The sequence below is a fragment of the Akebia trifoliata genome, chromosome 8 (assembly GCF_017979445.1).
Source record: "Akebia trifoliata isolate Shusen 1 chromosome 8, ASM1797944v1, whole genome shotgun sequence".
Classification (NCBI taxonomy): domain Eukaryota; kingdom Viridiplantae; phylum Streptophyta; class Magnoliopsida; order Ranunculales; family Lardizabalaceae; genus Akebia; species Akebia trifoliata.
In genome coordinates, this window is record NC_141382.1 from 52,528,707 (window position 1) to 52,550,572 (window position 21,866).

The window sequence follows — 21,866 nt, forward strand, 5'->3', positions numbered from 1 at the left end:
ATTTAACCTGACAGGTAAACTCAAATCTCACTGACGTGGTATGGGTAGAGAATCGTAGATTCTCTCTTGAGATACACAACCGACCCGATCCACCTTGTCTCCCCAGAGTACAGCTGTGTATTCCGAGCGAAAGATTTTACAATTCTTTGCACATGACATGTAGCTGAGTTTTGAGTTTACCTGTCAGGTTGAGAGGTCAAAAATCATTAATTTTAGATAAAGAGACTTATTTGTGAGTCGTCTCACGATGGATAATTTATTTATTCTTATATGACATGGCAGTCTTTTGCAATTTGCAGGACTATTTAACTACATCTATAGGATCGATGACCTACAAATCGAAATTCAAAGTGACTTGCGATATAAGCTGAAAGGTAAAATTCCGTGATGCCACCAACTAGCTATTGCAACTATTTCCCTATCTTATCAAGGAAAATAACTCTTTTGATTGTGCATGTGCAGATCATGTATTCTAAAAATATATATATATTAGGGTGTATATATTATTCTAATAAAATAAATAAATAAAAATATATATACATTCAATCCATGATCGAGTATATCCGATGCACTAAAAATCTTAGAATAATAAAATTGTCTAAAAATTTTCTATCTCCTAAAATTTAGGAAATTTGACATATTATGTAAAGTCAAAGTGAAAATTTGACATTTGAGTGTTCAAACATGCAAATTATTCAAATGTAAATGATAATTGTGTCCTTAGTTTAAATAGATTCTTACTTTATGACTAAGTTATGATCTTAGGACTATAGGGGTTTGTCAAAATCAAGTTAAAAGATAAATATCCTTGAAGATGGTATTTTCAAAGTGTCCAAATTAATTTAGGGTAAAATTACCTTCGTACCCCTAATCAAGAGAATGGTGGAAAAGAATAAATTATATATTATCTATCATATTTAACCAAACACTTTTATATTCAAAGATTATTATTATTATATATTTATTTTTGTTTTCAAGGTATTACACAACAGGGTGCTGGCCCTTTACCTCCGCAATGCTGGGTAGTGTAGTAGAATAAAAGATACCTCATGCACAACATGTCATACCATGCGTATCACACAAAAATTATAATATAAAAAAAAGAAAGGCCAAAAAGGTTGCTATTTTATTTGTTTCTCAATAGGCAAAGAAGAAGTTAATCATCTCAAAGTTAGTCAATAGGTCTTAAGTTGTAGAGATGATCCTCTTAACCCTCCATGGCTTGGTGCACTTGCCCATGATGCATTGTATTATAATTTATGAGTTTGAGACGACTTGGGGTGTTTAATATCATGCCTAATGGGCAGTTTGATCCATTCCCTTTTTTTCGGCAATCAACACGTCATGCAAGATTGATTTTTCTTTCATACAACCAGCTGGCCTTGATGGGCGATTCTCTGTAGTCTTGGATGATGGCCCCTATTACTTCCCCCAAGAGTTACTCGCATGGAACCATCAATATTAAGCTGAAATGTCCCATAATTAGGGGAATCCCATTTGTAGGTAATAGACATCCCATGGAAGAACTTAACCTCGATGGGCCATAGCTCAACAAAGTTCAATTCCTGTTGAGTGATGAATATTTAACCTACATATCCAAGATCTCCATAATACCTGTGTGGAACCACTTTTCACTACGGTACCTATGTTATTACTAGCCCTGAAATCACTAGTTCGATGGATTTAATTTATTTTTGTCTAGTTCTACTTAGAGGTTAATCAACATTGCCAGGTTGGTGGGCATGGAAAGGTGTAGTTAAGGGGTTTTGTTAATATGTGCCCTATGGGCATGGGTTAAAGTACACTTATTACACCTTGGGAATAAACGTTAGGGGGTATATTAAAAAAAGGCATTTTGGGTACAAATTTCAATTTTTCAAGGATATTTAATGCAGTTTAACATGTACCTTTAGAGCACATGTTAACAAAATCAGTTAACATGTGATAGAGTGTAATCCTACCTCAGCAGTTGATAGATATTATATATAAGGATACTTTCGAACATGCCTATGATAGGGTATAATTTTGTATTTTCAGGTTGGGGGTTTGCCTAACACCCCATTAATCAACCAAAAAAAAAAACAAATAAACAAAATCCGTAGTTAAGTAGCCACTCAACTCTTGAATGTATGGGAGGGGAGTTCTTTAGGAAATTAAGGGATGAAATTTAAAAAAAAACTTTAAATCAACGGAGGCTGGACCAAGTACTTTCTTATTCGAAGCTAAAGAAAAAAATAAATAAAAGAGAGTGAGAACTTTAAACTTCAACTTCTTCTGTGTTGTTTCCTTGGTGTTGGCGTCAACAAAAGATAAATAATAGAGAGGGACAACTTCAAACCTCGACTTCTTCTGTGCTGTTTCCTTAGTGTTGACATCTGGTCAACGTTGTGTGTTTTTAAGCAGAAACCCTCACGAATTTTCACATAATTTCATTGTCAAAGATGGCATGGAATGGATCGGATAATAGTTGAACACCCGTCCGAATTGAACCATGGTGTTATCCTTGTTAAGGGAAATGAACGTGTGTGGAGCCCTACTGAGGACACTATCATTGGTTGGTTATCGGTTCGGTAAATTATACCCGAGTCAAAGACTTATGAGATCAGTTGCTTCAATATGAACCCGAATATTGGACCAGAATATCGCTTGACCGAGTTGACTCGGCATCTGAGTCGACTCGCTTGTCTGAGTCAACTCGGCATTGAGTCAAAAACTCGACACTGAGTCAACTCGTTTGACCGAGTCGACTCGGTGTCTGAGTCAACTCATTTGATCGAGTCAACTCGGTACTGAGCCAAACTCGTTCGCTGAGTCAACTCGTTTGACCGAGTTGACTCGGCAGCTGAGTCGACTAGCTACAGATTCAACTCGGCTCTGAGTCGACTCAGATACCGGGTCAACTCGATCAAACGAGTTTGACTCAGTACCGAGTTGACTCGATCAAGTGAGTCGATTCGTTCAGTTAGCTAATTTAAAACTTGTCTTTCCTTCCTTCCTTTACAAGTTGTAATTTATTATTGCTTACTACTTTACTCAACTGGAACTAGTTTATGAAGATGCCAATCCCAATATCATCGTTGATCTCACTTCGATTTTCGCTCTCCCTTGGGCCGAATCTCCAAATACTATCTATCTCTCATCAACTAATGTTATCGGATCAATCCCATCCCATATTCTATTTGGAACGCCACACAATCGGTGAATGTTGATGGATGCAGTTGTGGGATTCAAGCTACTTGATTTACAACAGTACCAATACCTAGCTAGCTCCTTGTTGTTGACAAGAGTACTATCAGGCTCCACAAACCACAACCAAGATTGCACACAGCTCAGCTGTGGACGTTTCTTGGTAGGACTCACCTTTTTGCAGATGGCTTTGGTGAATGGAGTTTCTGAGATCATAACTGAACTTGAAAGTTATCCTCATCTCATTCTTACAAAGATAGAAAGGATTTTCTCTCTCATTTAATCACAGGTTGTAGTGTCACTGTAGAGAGAGAGAGAGAGAGTGAAGAAATTCAAGAGAAAAGAAAATATCTTTGCTAGGAAATTAGATGAAACCCAAAGGGTACACGAGATCAGATGTTATATACATCCTAAAGTGGTTTAATAATTAATACATCCTAAAGTGGTACTAACAATTGGAATTAATCACATTCATATACAAAAAGAAATGATTTTCCTCAACAGAATTAATGAAGGATTTATATTTACAAAGTAACGAAATTGAGGGTAATATATTTAGACCCACTTTCAAAAATCAAGTCAATTTGTAAGTTAAGAGAATCTCTCAAAGAGAAGAGAATATAAGTAAGAAAGGAGACCTTGGTGGTGAAGTTGAACCAGAGTGACTGGGTTTCTACAAAGAGGGCAAGTTGAATGGAACTCAAACCACTTGTTGATGCAATCCGCATGGAACCCATGGTTGCTCTTTGGGAGCACTATTACTTTCTCCCCACACATCACATTCTTCCACTGACACTGCTCCCCCTTCCCCCTGGAATATGTTCACTACAGAGAGAGACTGCGTGTGAGAGAACCACTTTTTCAGAGGCAATACTGTGATCAACAACAACATAACCAGCACTGCTCCTACCATGGATCCAAAAACTCCCATTTTTTTTTTCCTTCTTTCTCCAATCCTTCTCTAAATTTAAGCAAAACAGCTGGGATTTTTGTCTCTAATCTGGCAAAATTACATCTAGATGAAGAAATATTTCTCTATGATGGAAGCTAGAGAAGTGGGGGATGTTAAAGAGAGTAGGGGTTAATAAGCCCAGGAGATCATCTCGGGCCCTGAGGCCCAACCCACGTTATATGGACTGATGCCCAGGAGCCACTAATACCTAGAAGCCCAAATTACTAGCCTTTCTTCTCAGCTGTAGTTATTTTATTTCAGTATTATTTTTTTATGTATTTGCTGGTTTATTTTGGTTTCATTGCAGTTCATTGCACGTTTGCAATTCAGGTGTAGTGGGTGACTGAGTCTCCTAAATATTCGGATGCCATTAGTTTAATTCAGTTATTTCTATTGTGTATAAATTAAGAAGAAAGGCAATGAGAAAGGGGAGATCAGAAGTTTTTAAATTTGTGGTTCATTCTCACCCAAAGAGAATACATTCTGTGTTGTTGTGCTTGTACTGATTGGGACCTATCAGCTACATCTGCAGGATCGAGGACCTGCAAATTAAAATTCAAAGTGACTCGCGATATAAAATGAAAGGTAAAATTCTGTGATGCCACAGCTAGCGATTGCCACTATTTCCCTAACTCATCAGGGAATATAACGCCTTTGATTGTGCATGTGCAGATCATGTATTCTAAAAATTGCACTAACATTTCAAGACCTTTATCCCCACCTAGGGCATATGTTATCCCCTTGTTAAAGATTTTGTATACGGAACGATAATCTCAATTTTGATGAGCTAAGAGTTAGATCTTTTTTTATTTATTTATCATATCTCCTCTTATCAACAAGGTCTTGAAAAAGTGATGGGGTAGGTTATGACATGGGGTGTGAGTTGTGTGTGGGTTGTGTAGGTTTTAGGTGTGATTATGAGGTTAGATAGAATGATTTTAGGAGGTATGAATCTTGATAAACAAGGGTTGTATGAATCTTGATTGATTATCATCATGGACATAGGTATGAGTTTGGGTTAAAATAATAATTTTGGCTTAGGATTGGATAATGATTTAGGTTGAATTGCATTTAGGTCTATTGAGTTTGGGTTGGACTTGATTAATTTAGGATTAAAATGATGATAGGTTGAAAAGATGATAGTGTTAAGTTGGACTTGGGTAACGTGGGGCTTAAGGTGATTAGGGATCAGTGAGCTCTAGGTAGGCTTAAAAATGGGCTCAAAACTTGATAGACAATTTGGGGTTAGAAGGGTGAGGGTTTGAGAAGATGATGTGCTTGAGAAAATGGTAGATGATGAATTAGTCCTACAGTAGGCCATTGAGTTATTAGAAGTCCTAAGGTTTCTTATTTAAACAAAAATGATCGAATTTTGAAAATTTTATCCCTTAGGCTCATTGATAGGTTTTTTTAAAAAATAAAATACATCTTTTTTTAACCTTTTTTTTAGTGGGACCCGTTCAAATCGGGTTGTCTACAAAAGTGATTTGTGATGGTGCACTGTTTCAAAGGAATCCCTCTGACCTGACACCTTCTGGTTTTGTCCTCCCTTCATCCGAGTTATAAGCCAACCTTCTCAGAGCTCTGAGTTTGGTACAATAATATTACAATCAACTTCCTCGTATCCTTAGGTGATATGTGTCATCATCTTAGGATTTGCAAATTTAACCTTCCACATCTTCTACCATGAGCTATGATATCCTATTCTCCAAAAAGGCAAGTTATTTAGTAAAAAGTTATGCCATAAGATATAACTTTCGATTCAAGCATTTATTTATTTATTATTATATATGTATTTTGAGTATCTTCTGAAGATTTATCTGAGAAGTCTATTATTTTTTAAATGCAACGAAATTTGTCACTTTAAAAAAATTAATTAATTTATTACTTTTCAAAAACAACGAATTTATCAATTGTGGATATATTTTTAATTTCTAAAATATCATAACTTCCCATTTTTAAATTTTTTTATGATCAAAATAACAAAATTAGAAAACTTTTCATCAAGGTTTTTATTTAAAAATTAAAATCATAATATCTAATTGTTGGAATGTGCTTTGATGGAGATGAAGTTCTTGTGTAAAAACCTTATAAACTTTCTTATTATTACAACCAATAATGATATAATAAAGTTTCTAGTAGTATCTAAATAAGCAACACCATTACTTAAGTAACTTGAAAAATCACTAGTAATACTAACCAGCAATGCTTCGCGACCTTTTAGTTTAATAATATTAAAAAGTCATGACAAAGACTCATATGGTGGTGATGATTTATTTGAAGTCAAACTTCAAAGTTCCAAGTCAAAGTTGGAAACCACAAAACTTTTGTGTTCTGGCTGGACTGGATAAGGGTTTAGCAATGGCGGCCCAAAAGGGATTTAGGAATGGGCTACGATTTCAGCTTAGCTCGACCCGAATCCACCTATCGACATCGGTACAGTTTGCTTCGTTATCTCGACATATATTTGAAGTTCGGACATTGTGTGTGTGGCTCTCACACAGTCTGATTCTCTATCTCCTTGAAAGGGAAAACGAGGGAAAAAGAGAGCCATTACAGGAATCTGAACAAGCTCTACATATTAATTTCTTACTGAACCCTTGAATGATCTCTCATGCCTTCATTAGGTATTTCTCTATCCACAACTGTTTTGTTGTTGTTCACTTTAATTTCTGTTTGAACTTGTATCTTCATCCAATCATGGTTCATGGGTCCACTTAATTTATAAAAAGTAAAAACCCCCAACCCAGCATAAGGGAGTGTTTGTTCTTCTAGGGTTTACTATTTTATTAAACTTCTTTTTTCAGGGGTACTATCTTAGGAGTTAGGACGAATTGCTCAGTGTTAATATGTCAACACCTATTGGAGTTTTTCTATTTTCAATATAACTTATTTTTAGGTATTTCCACTTGAGACGAAGATTACGCATTGTATTCCTCATAGAAAGAACAATCATAATTCTAAGTTAGTCATTAATGGGATTTTTGTGGAAGAGGAAATCAGGGAAAGTGTGCTGGGGTGCTACAAGAATCACTATGCTGAAAAGGAAACTCGTAGACCTAATGCTGATGGGTTGGAGTTTGATATCATTTCCTGTGAAAAAAAGGAGTGGTTGGAAAGGATTATTGAGGAAGGAGAGGTTTTAGAGGCTATTTCACAGATAGTGGGGAGAAAGCTCTGGGTACATACGGAATCATGATGGCCTTCTATAAAAAGTGTTGGGACATAATTGCTAATGATCTTATGGAGGTGATCAAGGACTTTCAAGAAAGAAGTTTCTTGGACTATGGGCTTAACAATACTTTTGTGGTTTTGATTACGAAGAAATCAGAGGCGGAGGACATTGGTGACTTTAGAGCCATTATCTCTTGGACTTGATGTACAAGATTGTAGCGAAGGTGTTGGCCACTAGATTGAAGGAGGTTTTTCGAGGTTTAATAAAAGCCAGAACAAGAGGCTTTCATTAAAAGGAGACAAATTTTGGATAGGGTATTAATTGCTAAGGAATGCATTGATTCAAGGCTTAAGGAGAAAAAAATCCTAGTTTGGCGGGCAAATTGACCTTCAAAAAGCTTATGATTATGTGAGTTGGGACTTTTTGGAGTATCTATTGAGGAGAATAGGGTTTGGAGAGAGGGGGTGATTGGGTGAATTATGAAATGTGTATCGTTCGTTTCCTTCTCAATTCTGGTGAATGGTGGCCCAACGGATTTTCTCAGATGCTCTAAAGGTTTAAGACAAGTAGACCTTCTCTCCCCCTTCATTTTTGTCTTCATTGCATAGGCTCTGGATAGGCTATTGGGTAGAGTGGTTAGGATTGGGGCTTTGTTGGAGTTTAGAGTAAAAGATCAAGGGACGTTGATTTCTCATCTTCAATTTGTTGATGGCACGATAGTTTTCTTGGATAATTCTAGGGAGCAGATTAGATTCTTGAGAGTTCTTTTTTGTTGTTTTGAAGCAATTTCAAGTCTGCACATCAATCTTCAAAAAGGCAAGTTATTTGGTGTGGAGGAAGTTCCTGTGTTCCCTAGAGTGGCAGTGATGATGGGTTGTTAGATTGATTGGGTCCCCTCTTTGTATTTGGGTCTTCCTTTGGGTGCTACTTTGTGATTGAAAGGATCGGAAAAAGATTAAGTACTTAAAAGTCCAAAATAGCACCCAGAAGGAGGGAATTTTGTTGGAAAACACTTTGGCAAGTATGCTGACTTATTTCTTACCGTTGTTTTCCATCCCCAAGTTAGTGGAGGGTAGGATTGAGAAGTTAGTGAGGGATTTTCTTTGGAATAACAAGGATGGCAACAAGAAGTACCACTTCTTCAAATGGAGACTCATCTCGATCCTAAATAATAATAATATGGAGACTCATCTACTCCCCCAGGAAGAATGAATGGCTGGGAATTAGAGGTCAAAAATGATCAAATAGGGCCATTTTGGAGAAATTGTTATGGCATTTTGGGGGAGGAAAGAGGGAGCTTGTGGAGAAAGGTAATCGAAATAAAATATGGGGAGAAGAATTTTGGTTGGAGAGTAGAGATGCTAAAGGTATATATGGGTGTATTGTGTGGAAAGGTATTATGAAAATGTCTCATCACTTCAATAGGGAGATTAGGTTCAGGGTGAGGAAATGGGATAATGTGCGTTTAGGAGAAGACAATTAGTATGGAGATTCTCCTTTATCAATTCAGTTCCCTTTGTTGTACCATGCTTATAGGATAGTAAAAGGTTGTCTGATTGGCAATGGGAGGGTTCTTGATTGGGATTTGGGTTTTAAGAAAAATTTTAATGACTAGAAAATCAATTAGGTAGCAACTCTCCTGGATTGGCACAATTCTGTTATTCCTACAGTGAATGGGATGATTGGAGAGATGGGGGTGGTAATAAGGATAAAAAGTTCTGTGTGAGTTCTTTTCACAATGCCCTTTTGCCTCCTTTTGGTGGGTTTTCCTAGAATCTTCCATTTGATTACCATTGGTTCTGTCCAAAATTGCATTCTTTATTTGGCAGGCCTCTCTTGGAAAAATCCTAACCTAAGACAATTTGCTGAAAAGGGGATTCCATGGTCCTAATTTTTGTTACCTTTGCAAGATTTGTGGAGAGTCGGGCACCACATCTTAATCCACTGTGTGTTTGTATTTGAGATTTGGGCTCATTTACTTTCTATTTTCCATATAGTTTGAATTTTCCCCAAGTCTATTTAGTCTTTCTTTGTTGGATGGAATCATAGCATATTTTTCACCAGAAAGAGATATATCTTGGTCATTCTCCCTTTTGCCATCGGTTGGTGTCTGTGGAAGGAGAGGATTAAAAGGATCTTTCAAGGAAAGGAGCAATCGTCTAGAAACATGATTATGGAGATACTGGGTCTTCTTTTCTACTGGTGCAAATTGAGCAGAGATTTTGATGAGTTGTTCTTTGAGGATTTTGTGCTTGGATGGGTGGAGCTTTGCTCCTTGTAATTTTCGTGGGTGTGTTGTCGTTTTTTGTTTTTTTGTTCTTTTTCTTTTCCTCTCTTGTATTTTGGAGGAATCCTCAGCCCCCCCCCCCCCCCCCCCCCTGTTGATTTTAATAAAATTGTACTTAAAAAAATATTGATTAATTTCATAAATTCTGTAAGCTTTGAGATGTTAATGTCAAGTCAGTTTCTTTAAGTTTGAAAGAATGGTGAAAGAAAGAAAAAAACATATTTTTGATAAGCATGCTAGAGTAGCCGTTATATTGATGTCTTTTTAAAACAAAATTTCTTATTGATGATGAATTTACTATTCATTGGCTCCCAATGGCTAAATTGCTTCTTTTTCAACAGTGGAAGTTAAGCTCTTGCCTTCTTTCACTTGTGCTTTTACGCTTATTACTTCTAATTACTAATGATTTCTTTACTATGACATTTTTAATAGATATTGCCACTTCGAAGCCTTCCTTTCAAAATCACTTAAGCACATCAAGGGCTCAGCCCCAATTTCATGGTTATGAGTTGGGTAAACTAACTTATGGAAAAGAGAAGAGGTTGGCCTCTGCGTGGAAAGTGTCCATCAAGATCCCAAGAAAAGTGAACTTTGAGATTCAATGTACACTTCTGAATAAGGCAGTTGCTACACTCGAACCAGAATATTTGGGTCAAAGTGAAGATGGACACAATTTGCAGTGGAGTCCTGATTCAAATTCCCAACCGTCTCAGTATTCTGATGAAGACTCTGATAATCTGGATGAAAGAGAGAGTCTAAGACGTATGAGAATTTCCAAAGCAAATAAGGGGAATGTCCCATGGAACAAAGGCAGAAAACATAGTGCAGGTGAGAGCTTAAGATTTGTTTGATATGGATTTTTGTCATTATTTACTCACTTTGTTTCTGGTAGTATTATATTTTCACTATTTTTACAAGTATTTAAATTTTGCACAGAGACCCTTCGGCTGATCCGAGAGAGAACTAAGCTTGCTATGCAGCATCCCAAGGTGATGTCATGTAAGAATAATTTCACATTTTCATCATCGGAAAAGTTCTCAAAACTAGTTTAATTGACTTAAGTCTATATAATTTTGTAATAGTGGCGCTCTCCTACATAAAAATGCAGGCTGACTAATTAATGGACTACCATGGCAAGTCCATATATCGTACCAATGGGATGATCCTAACAATTTAACGAGTTGCGGTTGGCTGGCATAATTTTATCTAGGGGCAACTGTTTTCTTCCCAGAGTTCAGAAATCCAAAAACTTGACTCGAAAATCCATTTGTTGAGCTGAATTAAAGACTTTATCAACTTGCTCTGGTCGTGAATGTCCGGAGTTTGTATGAATTATCTGATAAAACACAACAGATGAAACAAATAATGAAAATGATAAATCAGGGACAGAGATCTGAGATCTTATCAAATAACTTGATCGAGACAAGTGGAATTAAGTCATGTAGATCAATTTTCTGAGTCCACTTTATGGATAGACTTACGTTCCTATTGGAGTTCCACTAAAATGAGTTTCAACTTGAATCTCAGTAGATTTCTTGTCACATTGAAGAGTTCGTGAATAATATTTTGATGGCTAACACAATAGATGGATTGTACATCAGATGTTAGGAGGATCAGGATATTTTATGTTACATTTTTCTTATTATTTTTAATGAGGCTGGTCTCATCCACATTGAGTGGAAAATTGTTCATTCCCTCATGAGGAGTTTGGATATGCAGGTCAAGATGAAGTTAGCAAACTTGGGACATGCTCAAAGGTAGGTCCTATGCCATTTTACTTTCTTTTATTTTTGTTTTGAACATTTATGATCTTTACAATCTTTGTTTTCCCACAGTCCGCTGACCATTATTGAGTTTGTTATGAATGGAAATCTGATGTCCTTCATAAACTTTTGGTGTTTTTCTATTTGGTTTTTCGACGTTAATACCTTTTTTTTTTTTTTTTTTTCTATTTAATATTTTTTTTTTCTAGTTAAGTAATTCAAATTGCAAGTTGCATACTAGTTGACAAGGCTGTTGGGGAGAAAGCTTATTGATTTTTTTCTATAATCATTTATAGCTAGATTTAAATTCCATACAAAACCTAAAATTTATATCCTTCAGATTATGCTAATCAATTGGTGGGCCACTACTTGGATTAGAAATAGCCCAACACTTATAGGTTACCTTGAAAAGGAGAAGAAGAGAATAACAAATTGGAATGGGAAAAAAAATGTGATTGTACTTGTGTGAATACAAGGAAATTATACACAAGAAGATTGATGCTGAAGTATGGCACAACAGGAGGAATTTGAGTATTTTATCATCTTATATTCAGGGTTCAACTTTCCTAGAAGTAATTAATTATTTCTGCTCCTAATGAACACAAACTGATTTTTCTTGTTTTGGGGATTCAAAGTCTTTGTCCATTTATATGGTATCCGGAAAAAAAGGCATGGCTGGTTTTTTGTACTATTTTATGATTGATCGTACCAATCAAACTAAAGGGGTTATATTAACGATGTTTAATATTGTAATACTTTGTTATTTTCCAATTTCAATTTTAGAATTATTTTACTTTTTTTCACATAGATATTTGGATATAGTCAACCGTGGATTCCATACCCATGCTCATGTCATGTTGTATGGCCTTCTGAACTTGAATAGTGTACTCCATTTGCTTGACCATATCCCAAGTTCGATCTGTCTTCATCAAATTCACGGGGGTTTCTTGCTTTAAAATGTTGATTTAAAATTTTTCTTGACCAAGTAACCAGAACATCTTCTGTCCCTTTTTTCTATTTAAATATTGTGCAGCAAAGAGACCAGGGTAAAAATTGGGGTTGGAGTACGTATTGGGTGGCAGCGGCGCCGTGAGAAGCTGATGCTGCAGGAAACCTGCTGTTTTGAGTGGCAGAACTTGATTGCCGAAGCTTCTAGAAGAGGGTATGCTGGTGAAGAAGAGCTGAAGTGGGACTCATACAAGATCTTGGATGAACAGCTGAGGCAGGAATGGTTGGAGAGTATTGAGCATAGGAAATCAACCCCTAGGCCAAAGGGTAGCAAGAGAGCGCCAAAGTCCCTTGAGCAACGGAAAAAGATCTCCGCGGCTATTGCTGCCAAATGGGCTGATCCAGTAAGGGCATACTCATTTCATATCTATTTGTCATGTTTCACATTTCTTGTTACATCAATGAGGCAAGGTACAATTCCTGTTTGGTAGGGACTAGAGACCTTAAAGGACAGTTTCATAACCATTGAGATATCCACTTTGGATTATCTCCAATGCCAATCTAACAGATTGCCCTTATTTAACTTTTTTATTTGGACGACAACATCTCTGTAATAAAGACGTGTGTTGCCTAGATACTTCAACATGGGTTATCCATATCAATCAGATAATGGATAAATTCCATATCCACATCTTATTAGTTCTGAACCCTGCTTAATCTTAGTTAATGTGGGTTAAGATCATGGAACTGGGATGGTCTGAACAATCCAATGGTGGCTTCATGTGCCCTTTCAATGCTCTTAGTTGACCATATTATAAGTCTTTGCCATCTGCAACCTTAGATTTCTCAAGCAAGTCCAAGGTTCAAAGCATTGGTGCTAAAGACCAAATTAACCAATATGACTCCAATACTACTTATCTGATCCTGTACAGCTGATCTGAGTCATTGTCAATTGAGAAAAACTGATCTTTGGCTCAAGCTATATCTGCATTATCTTTAACCCATGATATTTCCCAATGTCTTTGTTTTGAAAGGGTTATCGTGAGCGGGTTTACTCTGCACTGTCTAAGTATCATGGCACACCTGTCGGAGCCGAAAGAAAGCCAAGGAGAAGGTCAAGTGGAGATCCTCAGTCTGTAAGAAGGAGCTCTGTAAAGGAGAAAGCCAAAGCTAGTAACACTATTAATGGTTCTGGAAAGGAGACAAAGAGCCAGGGCCGGTCCAGGCTAAAGAGAAGCCGTGCTGCACCATACAGGGATCCATTAGCAGATTCGAAGTTGGAGATGTTAAAGAATATCAGAGCGCAGAGGGCAGATATGGAAACAAAAAAAATTGAAGCCGTGCAGCGAGCAAAGTAAGTCCATTACTTTTTTCTATAAAAAAAACTATCATTACTTGTTCTTTGAAGATGCCACCTCCATTAGGTGGTAAGATATGTGAGTGGTAATACCACGTACCTGGGATCAAAACCTCGCCTTAACCTGATTACACCTCGGTTGGTGCATGGTAGTCAAGAGCTGGTGAATGATAGGTCCAGCTCTAAAACTTAATTTTTTACCCCTTCTGGTTAGAAGATCAAGGAAATAATTTTATATTTTGGAAGCTTAAATTATCCAACTTGGATTTCCGAGTTTAATCTACAAGTGTATTTTTAATATGGTCGAAAGTATTTTCTACCACGTGTATTCATTCACTAAAAGAGCATGTTGACTTGGGGTCATATAGGTAACTACTCATGAGCCCATTGAGGAAATATATCCTTTTTGTATGACATCTCTGGGCATTGTTTATGTTTGTTGGCAGGCTACTGATTGCGGAAGCTATGAAGGCTGCAAGGGCCCTTGAGATGGCTGCAGCAAAGAGTCCTCTAGCACGAGCTTCACTCATGGAAACCAGGAAGCTCATTGCTGAAGCAACTCATTCTATCGAAGCGATAGAAACAGGACAGACCTTGTCTCGTGGAAGCAAGGATGGCAGTTACTCTTCTTTTGAGTCGAGTGGACTGGGCAAACATCATGAGGAAACAAATATAGGAAACGAAGGTCTTACTTCACGAAACAAAAATGAGGTAAATGGGATCCATGCCCCCACGTTAAGTAATAATGGGAGTGCAGACTTGGATTTCAGAAAGTTTTCTTTGCAGAACTTACTGGACAGTGGGGAGCCTGTGGAACCGATTTCCACAGGTCATGCTTCACCTCAATTAGAGTATGATAATCCGATCAACCAACCGGATCCAAAAGACCACCAAACGAATCCAATTGAGCTTAACAATGCTACCAATTGCCAAACAACCCTTCAGCCCAATGGGCTAAAAACAGGGGTTCCAGTGATTGGGAAAGCTGAGACTTGTATCAGTAGCACCACATCCAAGAAGAAATGGGTTCGTGGGAAACTGGTTGAAGCAGAAGGAGATTAGACAGAGATCAATAAATATCAAATCTTTGATGCAGGTTTTGATCTTAGGTGTGTTTTATTTGATGAGATCTTTGTTCTTTCTAGATCGAAAATCAGGAGATTTGAGGTGCGGCTCTGGCTGTTATATTAAGTCAATGTTTTGTCTGATTATATTCTCTGCATGGCTGGAATTTGATTTGGGCTGAAAGTAGTACCGAAATCATGGTAGTATTTAGTTGTTGTATATGTTAATGTCTCTTGTTGACCAAATGAAAGAGGATAACTTATCTTTACTATTATTATCATGACGAGAGAAGGTGGAGCAGAAGAGGTTTGTCACCAAAATTTTAGTAGCCATTAAGTGAATTTAACTGAATGAACATGTTACTACGTGCAACCATTATCTTTAAACCTAGTTTTGAATAGGTGATACTATCTCTGCAACTACTTTCCATTGTCAATCTACTAAGGGTGATTGGAAACAAAATTATTTAGGGTTTCATAGACAGCATTGAACCTTACTAATTTGAATGGAATCTCTAGTTGGGAATATCTATTCATTAATTTGCACGCTCCAGCCATGCCCGTTTTCCTATTTATATATATAATAAATAAATAAATAAAAATGTTGGAGTTGAAGCTACATGGATTTATTACAAAATCACAAAATATTATCTTAGAAAACTCATTAATACAAATAAGCCCTTTTCATACATGCCACCACCTTCTATTTGAAGATAAATAACATGATTAAACATTATGACTGACATGAGAAGATGCGACGTGGCAACTATTTCTGTTCCTTGCTTTCAAAGGATTCGCCTTCCAACACAATCAGTAATGTCGGTGGCTAGTCTAGTCTATTCTATTCGGCACTGAAAATAACAAATAAGAGGCTGTAGGGAATGTGGGATAACGCATAACTTGTCTCCAAACAAACTCTCTTAGAGCGAGCACAAGATTCAATTCATACAACCTTTGTCCAGGATAAATTGGCTTAGGAAGACGATTCACTTATCCTCGTTAATTGTTTTTTGAGAAACATTTTCCTTATTAACTCAATAAATATTTTAAGACTAAGGGTGTTGTTTTTTGCACAAATGTATTATCACATGGCCAATCCAACACCACAACTCTCTAGATTTTATGGCAAAAACTTATATAAAAAAACTCACAAAACACAAAACAATTTCCTTGGACTTGATCTAGGTTTTGAAAATAGATGGCTATTGAACTTTCACATAACTCTCAAATTTGAAATTAAAATTCAAGGTGAAAAATAATTTTTTTATGGAATTTGTTTTTTCCAAATTAATAGAATTTTGTCCTAATAACCCTAAAGCATGGATCATTGTTTTAGATGCCACAAGTTGAGCCCAAGACCCTTAGTAAGGGATGAGATACTTACTTAGTTTAGTAAGACTAGTTGGACTCTCAATTCTTATGTTGGAAGGTTGGATTTAAACTATTTCTCCATCCAAACACCGTCTTAGCTAACCACATTCTTTTGAGGTTGGAGGGTCATTGTCCTTCACCATTATCGGATTCGAATGCCCGCCTTAACCATACCTCTTTCTTTTTCTTTCTTTCTTTCTTTTTCTTTCTTCTTTTTTCGCTCTAATAAAAAGAGTTCCAAGGAGAGGAAAGAATTGCAGATTTTCCAACTTCAAAATCATTTCTGCAACATAACCCTAGTTTTTTTGCTTCACTGCAGCTGCAGCAGCAACAATTAAGTTGCATTGTTCTTCTTTGAAAGTTGACAAAAATGGAGAGAGAATCGTCTGACGAAGAAGATGATCTAGAAACTCTGATCGATTCGAACGAAAGGAAGATCCCTCGATCGAGCTTCGAGATTGGAGAATTTAAGAGCAAGATTGCTCGGAGTTTCATTTTCAGTAAGAGGTACCTGTTTGTGATCTGCCTCCTTCTTTTCTCAATTTTCATTTATTTCTCTGTAGATATTGGAAATTTGTTTCAAAGTGTTTCGACTGTACGGATCGATTCTCCCAAGGATCAGATGCGAGAGGCTGAATTGAGAGCTCTGTATTTGTTGAGGGAGCAACAATTTGAGCTTTTGAATCTGTGGAACCATACATCAAGTAATTTGAAATCATATTCGGGAATTAATTCGAACACTACATTAGTTCCTAATTCGAATTCCACTTCAAACTCGAATTCAACATTAAAAAAGGAGGATCTTTTGTCGTCCTTGATGTTGTTTGAGGATTTCAGATCTGCAGTTCAAAATCAAATTAAGTTAAATAAAGAGATTCAACAAGTTCTGTTGTCTTCTCATCGAGTAGGAAATTTGTCAGAATTGATAGATGATAATGCAGATCCCGGGTTCGGTGGTTATGGTTTGGATAGATGTCGGAAAGTGGATCAGATCTCAGAGAGGAGGACAATTGAGTGGAATCCAAAATCAAATAAGTATTTGTTTGCGATTTGTGTGTCTGGTCAGATGTCTAATCATTTGATTTGCTTAGAGAAACACATGTTCTTTGCAGCTCTTCTCAACCGTATTTTGGTTATTCCGAGCTCTAGAGTTGATTACCAGTACGACCGGGTCCTGGATATTGACCATATTAATAAATGCTTTGGAAGAAAGGTTGCCATCTCCTTTGAAGAGTTTTCTGAAACAAAGAAGCATCACTTGCAGATAGACAGGCTCATCTGTTATGTCTCGTCGCCTCAACCTTGCTATTTGGATGAAGACCATGTTAAGAAGTTAAAGTCCTTGGGGCTTTCGATGGGTAAGCTTGAACCTGCGTGGGTTGAGGATATCAAGGAACCAAAGAAGAGGACCGCAGAAGATATTACGGCAAAGTTTTCTATCAATGCTGAAGTTCTTGCAATTGGAGATGTGTATTTTGCTGATGTTGAGCAGGAGTGGGTGATGCAACCAGGTGGTCCACTTGCTCACAAGTGCAAGACTGTGATCGAACCTAATCGGTTTATTATGATTACAGCCCAACGGTTCATCCAAACTTTCTTAGGGAAGAATTTTATTGCTCTTCATTTTCGTCGACATGGATTTTTGAAGTTCTGGTATGTTTCCTCTTTCTCTGTCTCTCCTGTTCTCCCATATAATTTTCTAATGGATTTTGCAGATAGGGAGGATCATCTTGCATTTAGTTTGAATATATGTGAGTTATGGTCAGGCATCGGTACCACATTTTACAATTGAGTCTTTGTTGCACACTTGCACGAAATGGGGATTAGACCAGTTGCATTTTAACATGGGGGGTGAGAATTACTATTTCTCAGAAACCAAGCAGAGGAAAAGTATAGAATACTCAATATAAGAATTTATTTATTTTATTTAATTATGTATTGGAAATTAGCTTTCGAAATCATTATTTTCAGTATAAGATATTTTAATAAGTTGGGTTTCAGCCTAGAGTTCTGGTAGTGATAGTTGATAGTATTTGAGGTCATGAAGCTGGTAGGATACATTACAGAGCCTGTAGTGCAAATGAATCTTTAAGGAAATTCCCCCCTCCCCATCAAAATCCATGGAATAAAAAATCTCCTTACATATTACAAAGGTCTTGAAAAAAATTGAGATCTTGTGTTATGCACACAAATCAAATTAATCAGAATATACACCACACCCACCAGATACCCCATATTTCTGTTGTAGAAGTTGAGGTTTAACCATTCCAATTTCATATACTTAGAGAAGGGAAATTTTTCACTAAGTTTTTGGGAAACTATGAAAATTTAAAATGTTGATCCATTCATTTAAGGGATGTGACAAAACTTGGTTTGCTTGGATTCCCACACTCCTGTATGGGCAACAACCCTGCATCATCTTGAGTGGGGAGTTGCTTAGTATTTGATTCTGATGTATGATCTTTTTCTTTATTAGAGATTGCTTTAGAAGAAAAAAATAACTTCTGTTTAGGACAATGGCTAATAAATCTGACTTTAAAAAAAAAATGTACATGATGATGCAGAGGTTGTAAATCTGAGGTCAATAATGATTTTTTCAGAAGTAGGGTAAACACTTGAATGAAGAAAGTGGGCTTCAAATGTATGTATGACCTTTTCTGCTTAAGGCCCTAAGTTTGGGTTAAATTGGAGGGAATAGGAATTGGAGAAACTTGTTCCTTTATTAATAAGATTAAAAAGAGGTTATTTATGATTAAGGGGAAGGTATGAAGGTTTTATCTAAGAAGGGAGATGGATCTTATGCTCTTTCTGTGAGGAAACAAACTCCCCCAGAATCGTTAAAAATTATGATTCAAAGCCTCTCTTTTTTCCCACTCTACAATGAATAACAGTTCCATTTCGTGCTCATTAAGCAAGTATTTGTTTTGTTGTCATCAAATGACATCTTTCTAACAATCCATATTCTCTTGTCAGCAATGCCAAAAAGCCAAGTTGCTTTTTCCCCATCCCTCAAGCGGCGGCTTGCATTACTCAGGTGTTGGAGAGAGCCAATGCACCAGTAATCTATCTGTCAACAGATGCAGCAGAAAGTGAAACTGATCTCCTTCAATCACTCATTGTGTTGAATGGAAAAGCTGTTCCACTTGTTAAACGGCCAGCTCGCAACTCGGCAGAGAAATGGGATGCCTTGCTATACCGACACGGACTTGAGGGAGATTCCCAGGTGAGTTTATGCTTATTATATTTTGTAAGAAGATACTCAGGTTGAAATGTGAATATGCTGCTCCCCACTTTGCCTGTTTTGTAAATGGGTTCGCTTGCAGGACCCACCATTCTATGTATCCCAAGAAGATCTTGCAGGTGACATAATAATCTGATATAGATGATCACAACCATCCCATCTGTAGACTCTGTTCTGGACTGTTCATCATATTTTCTTCTGAATATCCAAAAGTTTCAGATTGATAGGATCATTAAGTATGATCGGTTGAATGGTATACCGTTGTAATTCTTCCAGTACGCCACATTTATCGTGCAGTTAAGGAAAACAAGTTTGTCTCGTAATCACAAATACAGTTTTCAAATGATACAATCTTTAGGGAAATATAAAAGAAAAAGGGACATCAGATCGATGGTGGTTTTGTACTAATTTCAAGTTATTTATTTCTTGTAGGTCGAAGCAATGCTGGATAAGACCATCTGTGCTATGTCAAGTGTGTTCATCGGCTCATCGGGATCAACATTCACAGAGGACATACTCCGACTCCGGAAAGACTGGGGGTCTGCATCAGTCTGTGACGAGTACCTTTGCCAAGATGAGCAGCCTGACTTCATAGCCGACAACGAATGAAGAATAATTGTTTTTAGTCTGTTGTTGAATGATTTTTGGCTGTCTCTAGGCTACTCGTCACCTTCTTCAATACTGAAGATGGCTGTTTTTTTGCATGAATTCTATTTGACTATGTATATTTAGTGTTTGATAATAGCATTTGTGTGCAGAGTAAATGGTCTTTTCAGTCCATTGAGTGGGACTTGAAAACTCGTGATTGGACCATCCCAAACTGGTTATATATAGTTTTGGATGGCTGGATGACTGGATCAAGAATTTGTCAAATTGGTCACAGCTGACCCTGATTCAATTTGGTTTGATAATGTTCACCAAAAACAAGCGGTTCACTAACCAAATCCAACCAATTTTGAACTTGATTTTAGGATCACATCAGCATTTGTTGAATCTGGCTTGAACCAGCCGAGTTAGGTTGCCGAGTCAAATCCACTTAAATCGGTTCATACCGATTTGACATCCATCATATGGAAGATCTTAGAAATTTTCACCCATTTCTGAGAGTTAAAGCAATTGAATAGTTATCTTTTGATTACCCAACTATGTCCTTCAATTTGTAAAGACCTGATCGATTGGTTCTAAAAGTGTTGGAGTGTAGGGTCCTTGATAAAAGCATGTCTGGACGGTAATTAGTCTCGATACTGTGCTAAGATGTTGCTGCACATAAAATTTCAAAATGTATATATGTCAACATTTTAGAACATGATATATAAGTATCAAATAAAAAATTATAAATAAGTAAATCACAAAGGTGAGAGGGTATGCAACAAGAATTGAAAATTTGATTTAATCATTGGAGGGTAAGTGCAAATCCATTGGCTAATGAGAAATTTCTGATGGAATGACAAGAATGGGAGGAGGAAGTATCACCTGGTCAAATGGAAGGTTATTTGTTTGCCCAAAAAATGTGGGGGGTTGGGGATTAGGGACCTTAAATTAGTTAATAAAGCGCTTTAGGTAAATGGTTTTGGAGGTTCGGTGAGGAGGTAGCCTGTGGAGGAGGGTAGTTGTGAGTAAATATGGGGAAAGGAGGTTAGGTTGATATGGTGGTGAGGCTAAAGGTTCCTATGGGTGTAGTGTGTAGAAAGGGATCCTTAAAGTTAGCGAGGAGTTCGAAAGAGGGATTAGATTTAAAGCAGGGAAGGGAGATAGGATTAGATTTTGGGAGGATAGTTGGTGTGGCACATTGCCTCTTGCAGCTCAATTTTTGTCCTTGTACGCCTGTTCTTTGAAGAAGAACCGCTTCATCCAGCAGTGTTCGATTCGCAACGATTCTAACTGTACTTGGGATTTGGGATTCAGGAGAAACTTTAATGATTGGGAACTAACAGAGATGGCATCTTTCTTGGATCTCCTGCATTCGGTTCATCTCAACGAAAGGCAACAGGATAGATGGGAATGGATGAGGAGCAAGGACTTGAGATTCTCTGTAAGTACGTTCTATAACTGGTTAATCCCTATTGCCGAGAGATCAGTCTTGGGATCCATCATTTGGTCCAAGCCAGTCCCTTCTAAAATCTCATTTTTTGTTTGGTTGGCTTCCTTGGGGAGGATTCTCACGTTGGATAATTTGATTATTCGGGGATGGATTACACCAAACTGTTGTCCCCTTTGCTTGTTGGATAGGGAAACCGTATATCATGTTTTAATTCATTGCTCTTTTTCTCATAACATTTGGTCAATTTTCCTTGACTTATTCCTTACTCATTGAGTCTTTCCTTGTAAGTTCTCTTTGTTGTTAGAAGAGTGGGCTAAGAATGTGTTCTCTTCCAAAAAAAAGTTCCTCTGGGCTATTCTTCCCTCGGCTATTGCTTAGGGGGTGTGGAATGAGAGAAATAACAGGGTTTTCAATAATAAGATGAGAAATATTCGCGACAGTTTTTTGGAGATCTTGGGCTACTTATATCTTTGGGCTAAAC

General features: G+C 37.1%; 2 protein-coding genes across 2 annotated transcripts; both read left to right on the forward strand.

Moving 5' to 3' along the window:
• Positions 1-6,606: 6,606 nt before the first annotated feature.
• Positions 6,607-15,001, forward strand: LOC147397763 (uncharacterized). The gene is made up of 7 exons (XM_086449673.1): positions 6,607-6,765; positions 10,033-10,428; positions 10,537-10,589; positions 11,320-11,357; positions 12,397-12,715; positions 13,346-13,665; positions 14,115-15,001. The coding sequence occupies exons 1-7, from the start codon at positions 6,753-6,755 to the stop codon at positions 14,728-14,730; spliced, it is 1,755 nt and encodes a 584-aa protein (XP_086305799.1). The 5' UTR covers positions 6,607-6,752; the 3' UTR covers positions 14,731-15,001.
• A 1,291-nt stretch (positions 15,002-16,292) lies between these two features.
• Positions 16,293-20,108, forward strand: LOC147397764 (O-fucosyltransferase 36-like). The gene is made up of 3 exons (XM_086449674.1): positions 16,293-17,756; positions 19,077-19,326; positions 19,777-20,108. Exons 1-3 carry the CDS (start codon positions 16,474-16,476, stop codon positions 19,951-19,953), a joined length of 1,710 nt encoding a protein of 569 aa, XP_086305800.1. The 5' UTR covers positions 16,293-16,473; the 3' UTR covers positions 19,954-20,108.
• The last annotated feature ends 1,758 nt before the right edge of the window (positions 20,109-21,866 follow it).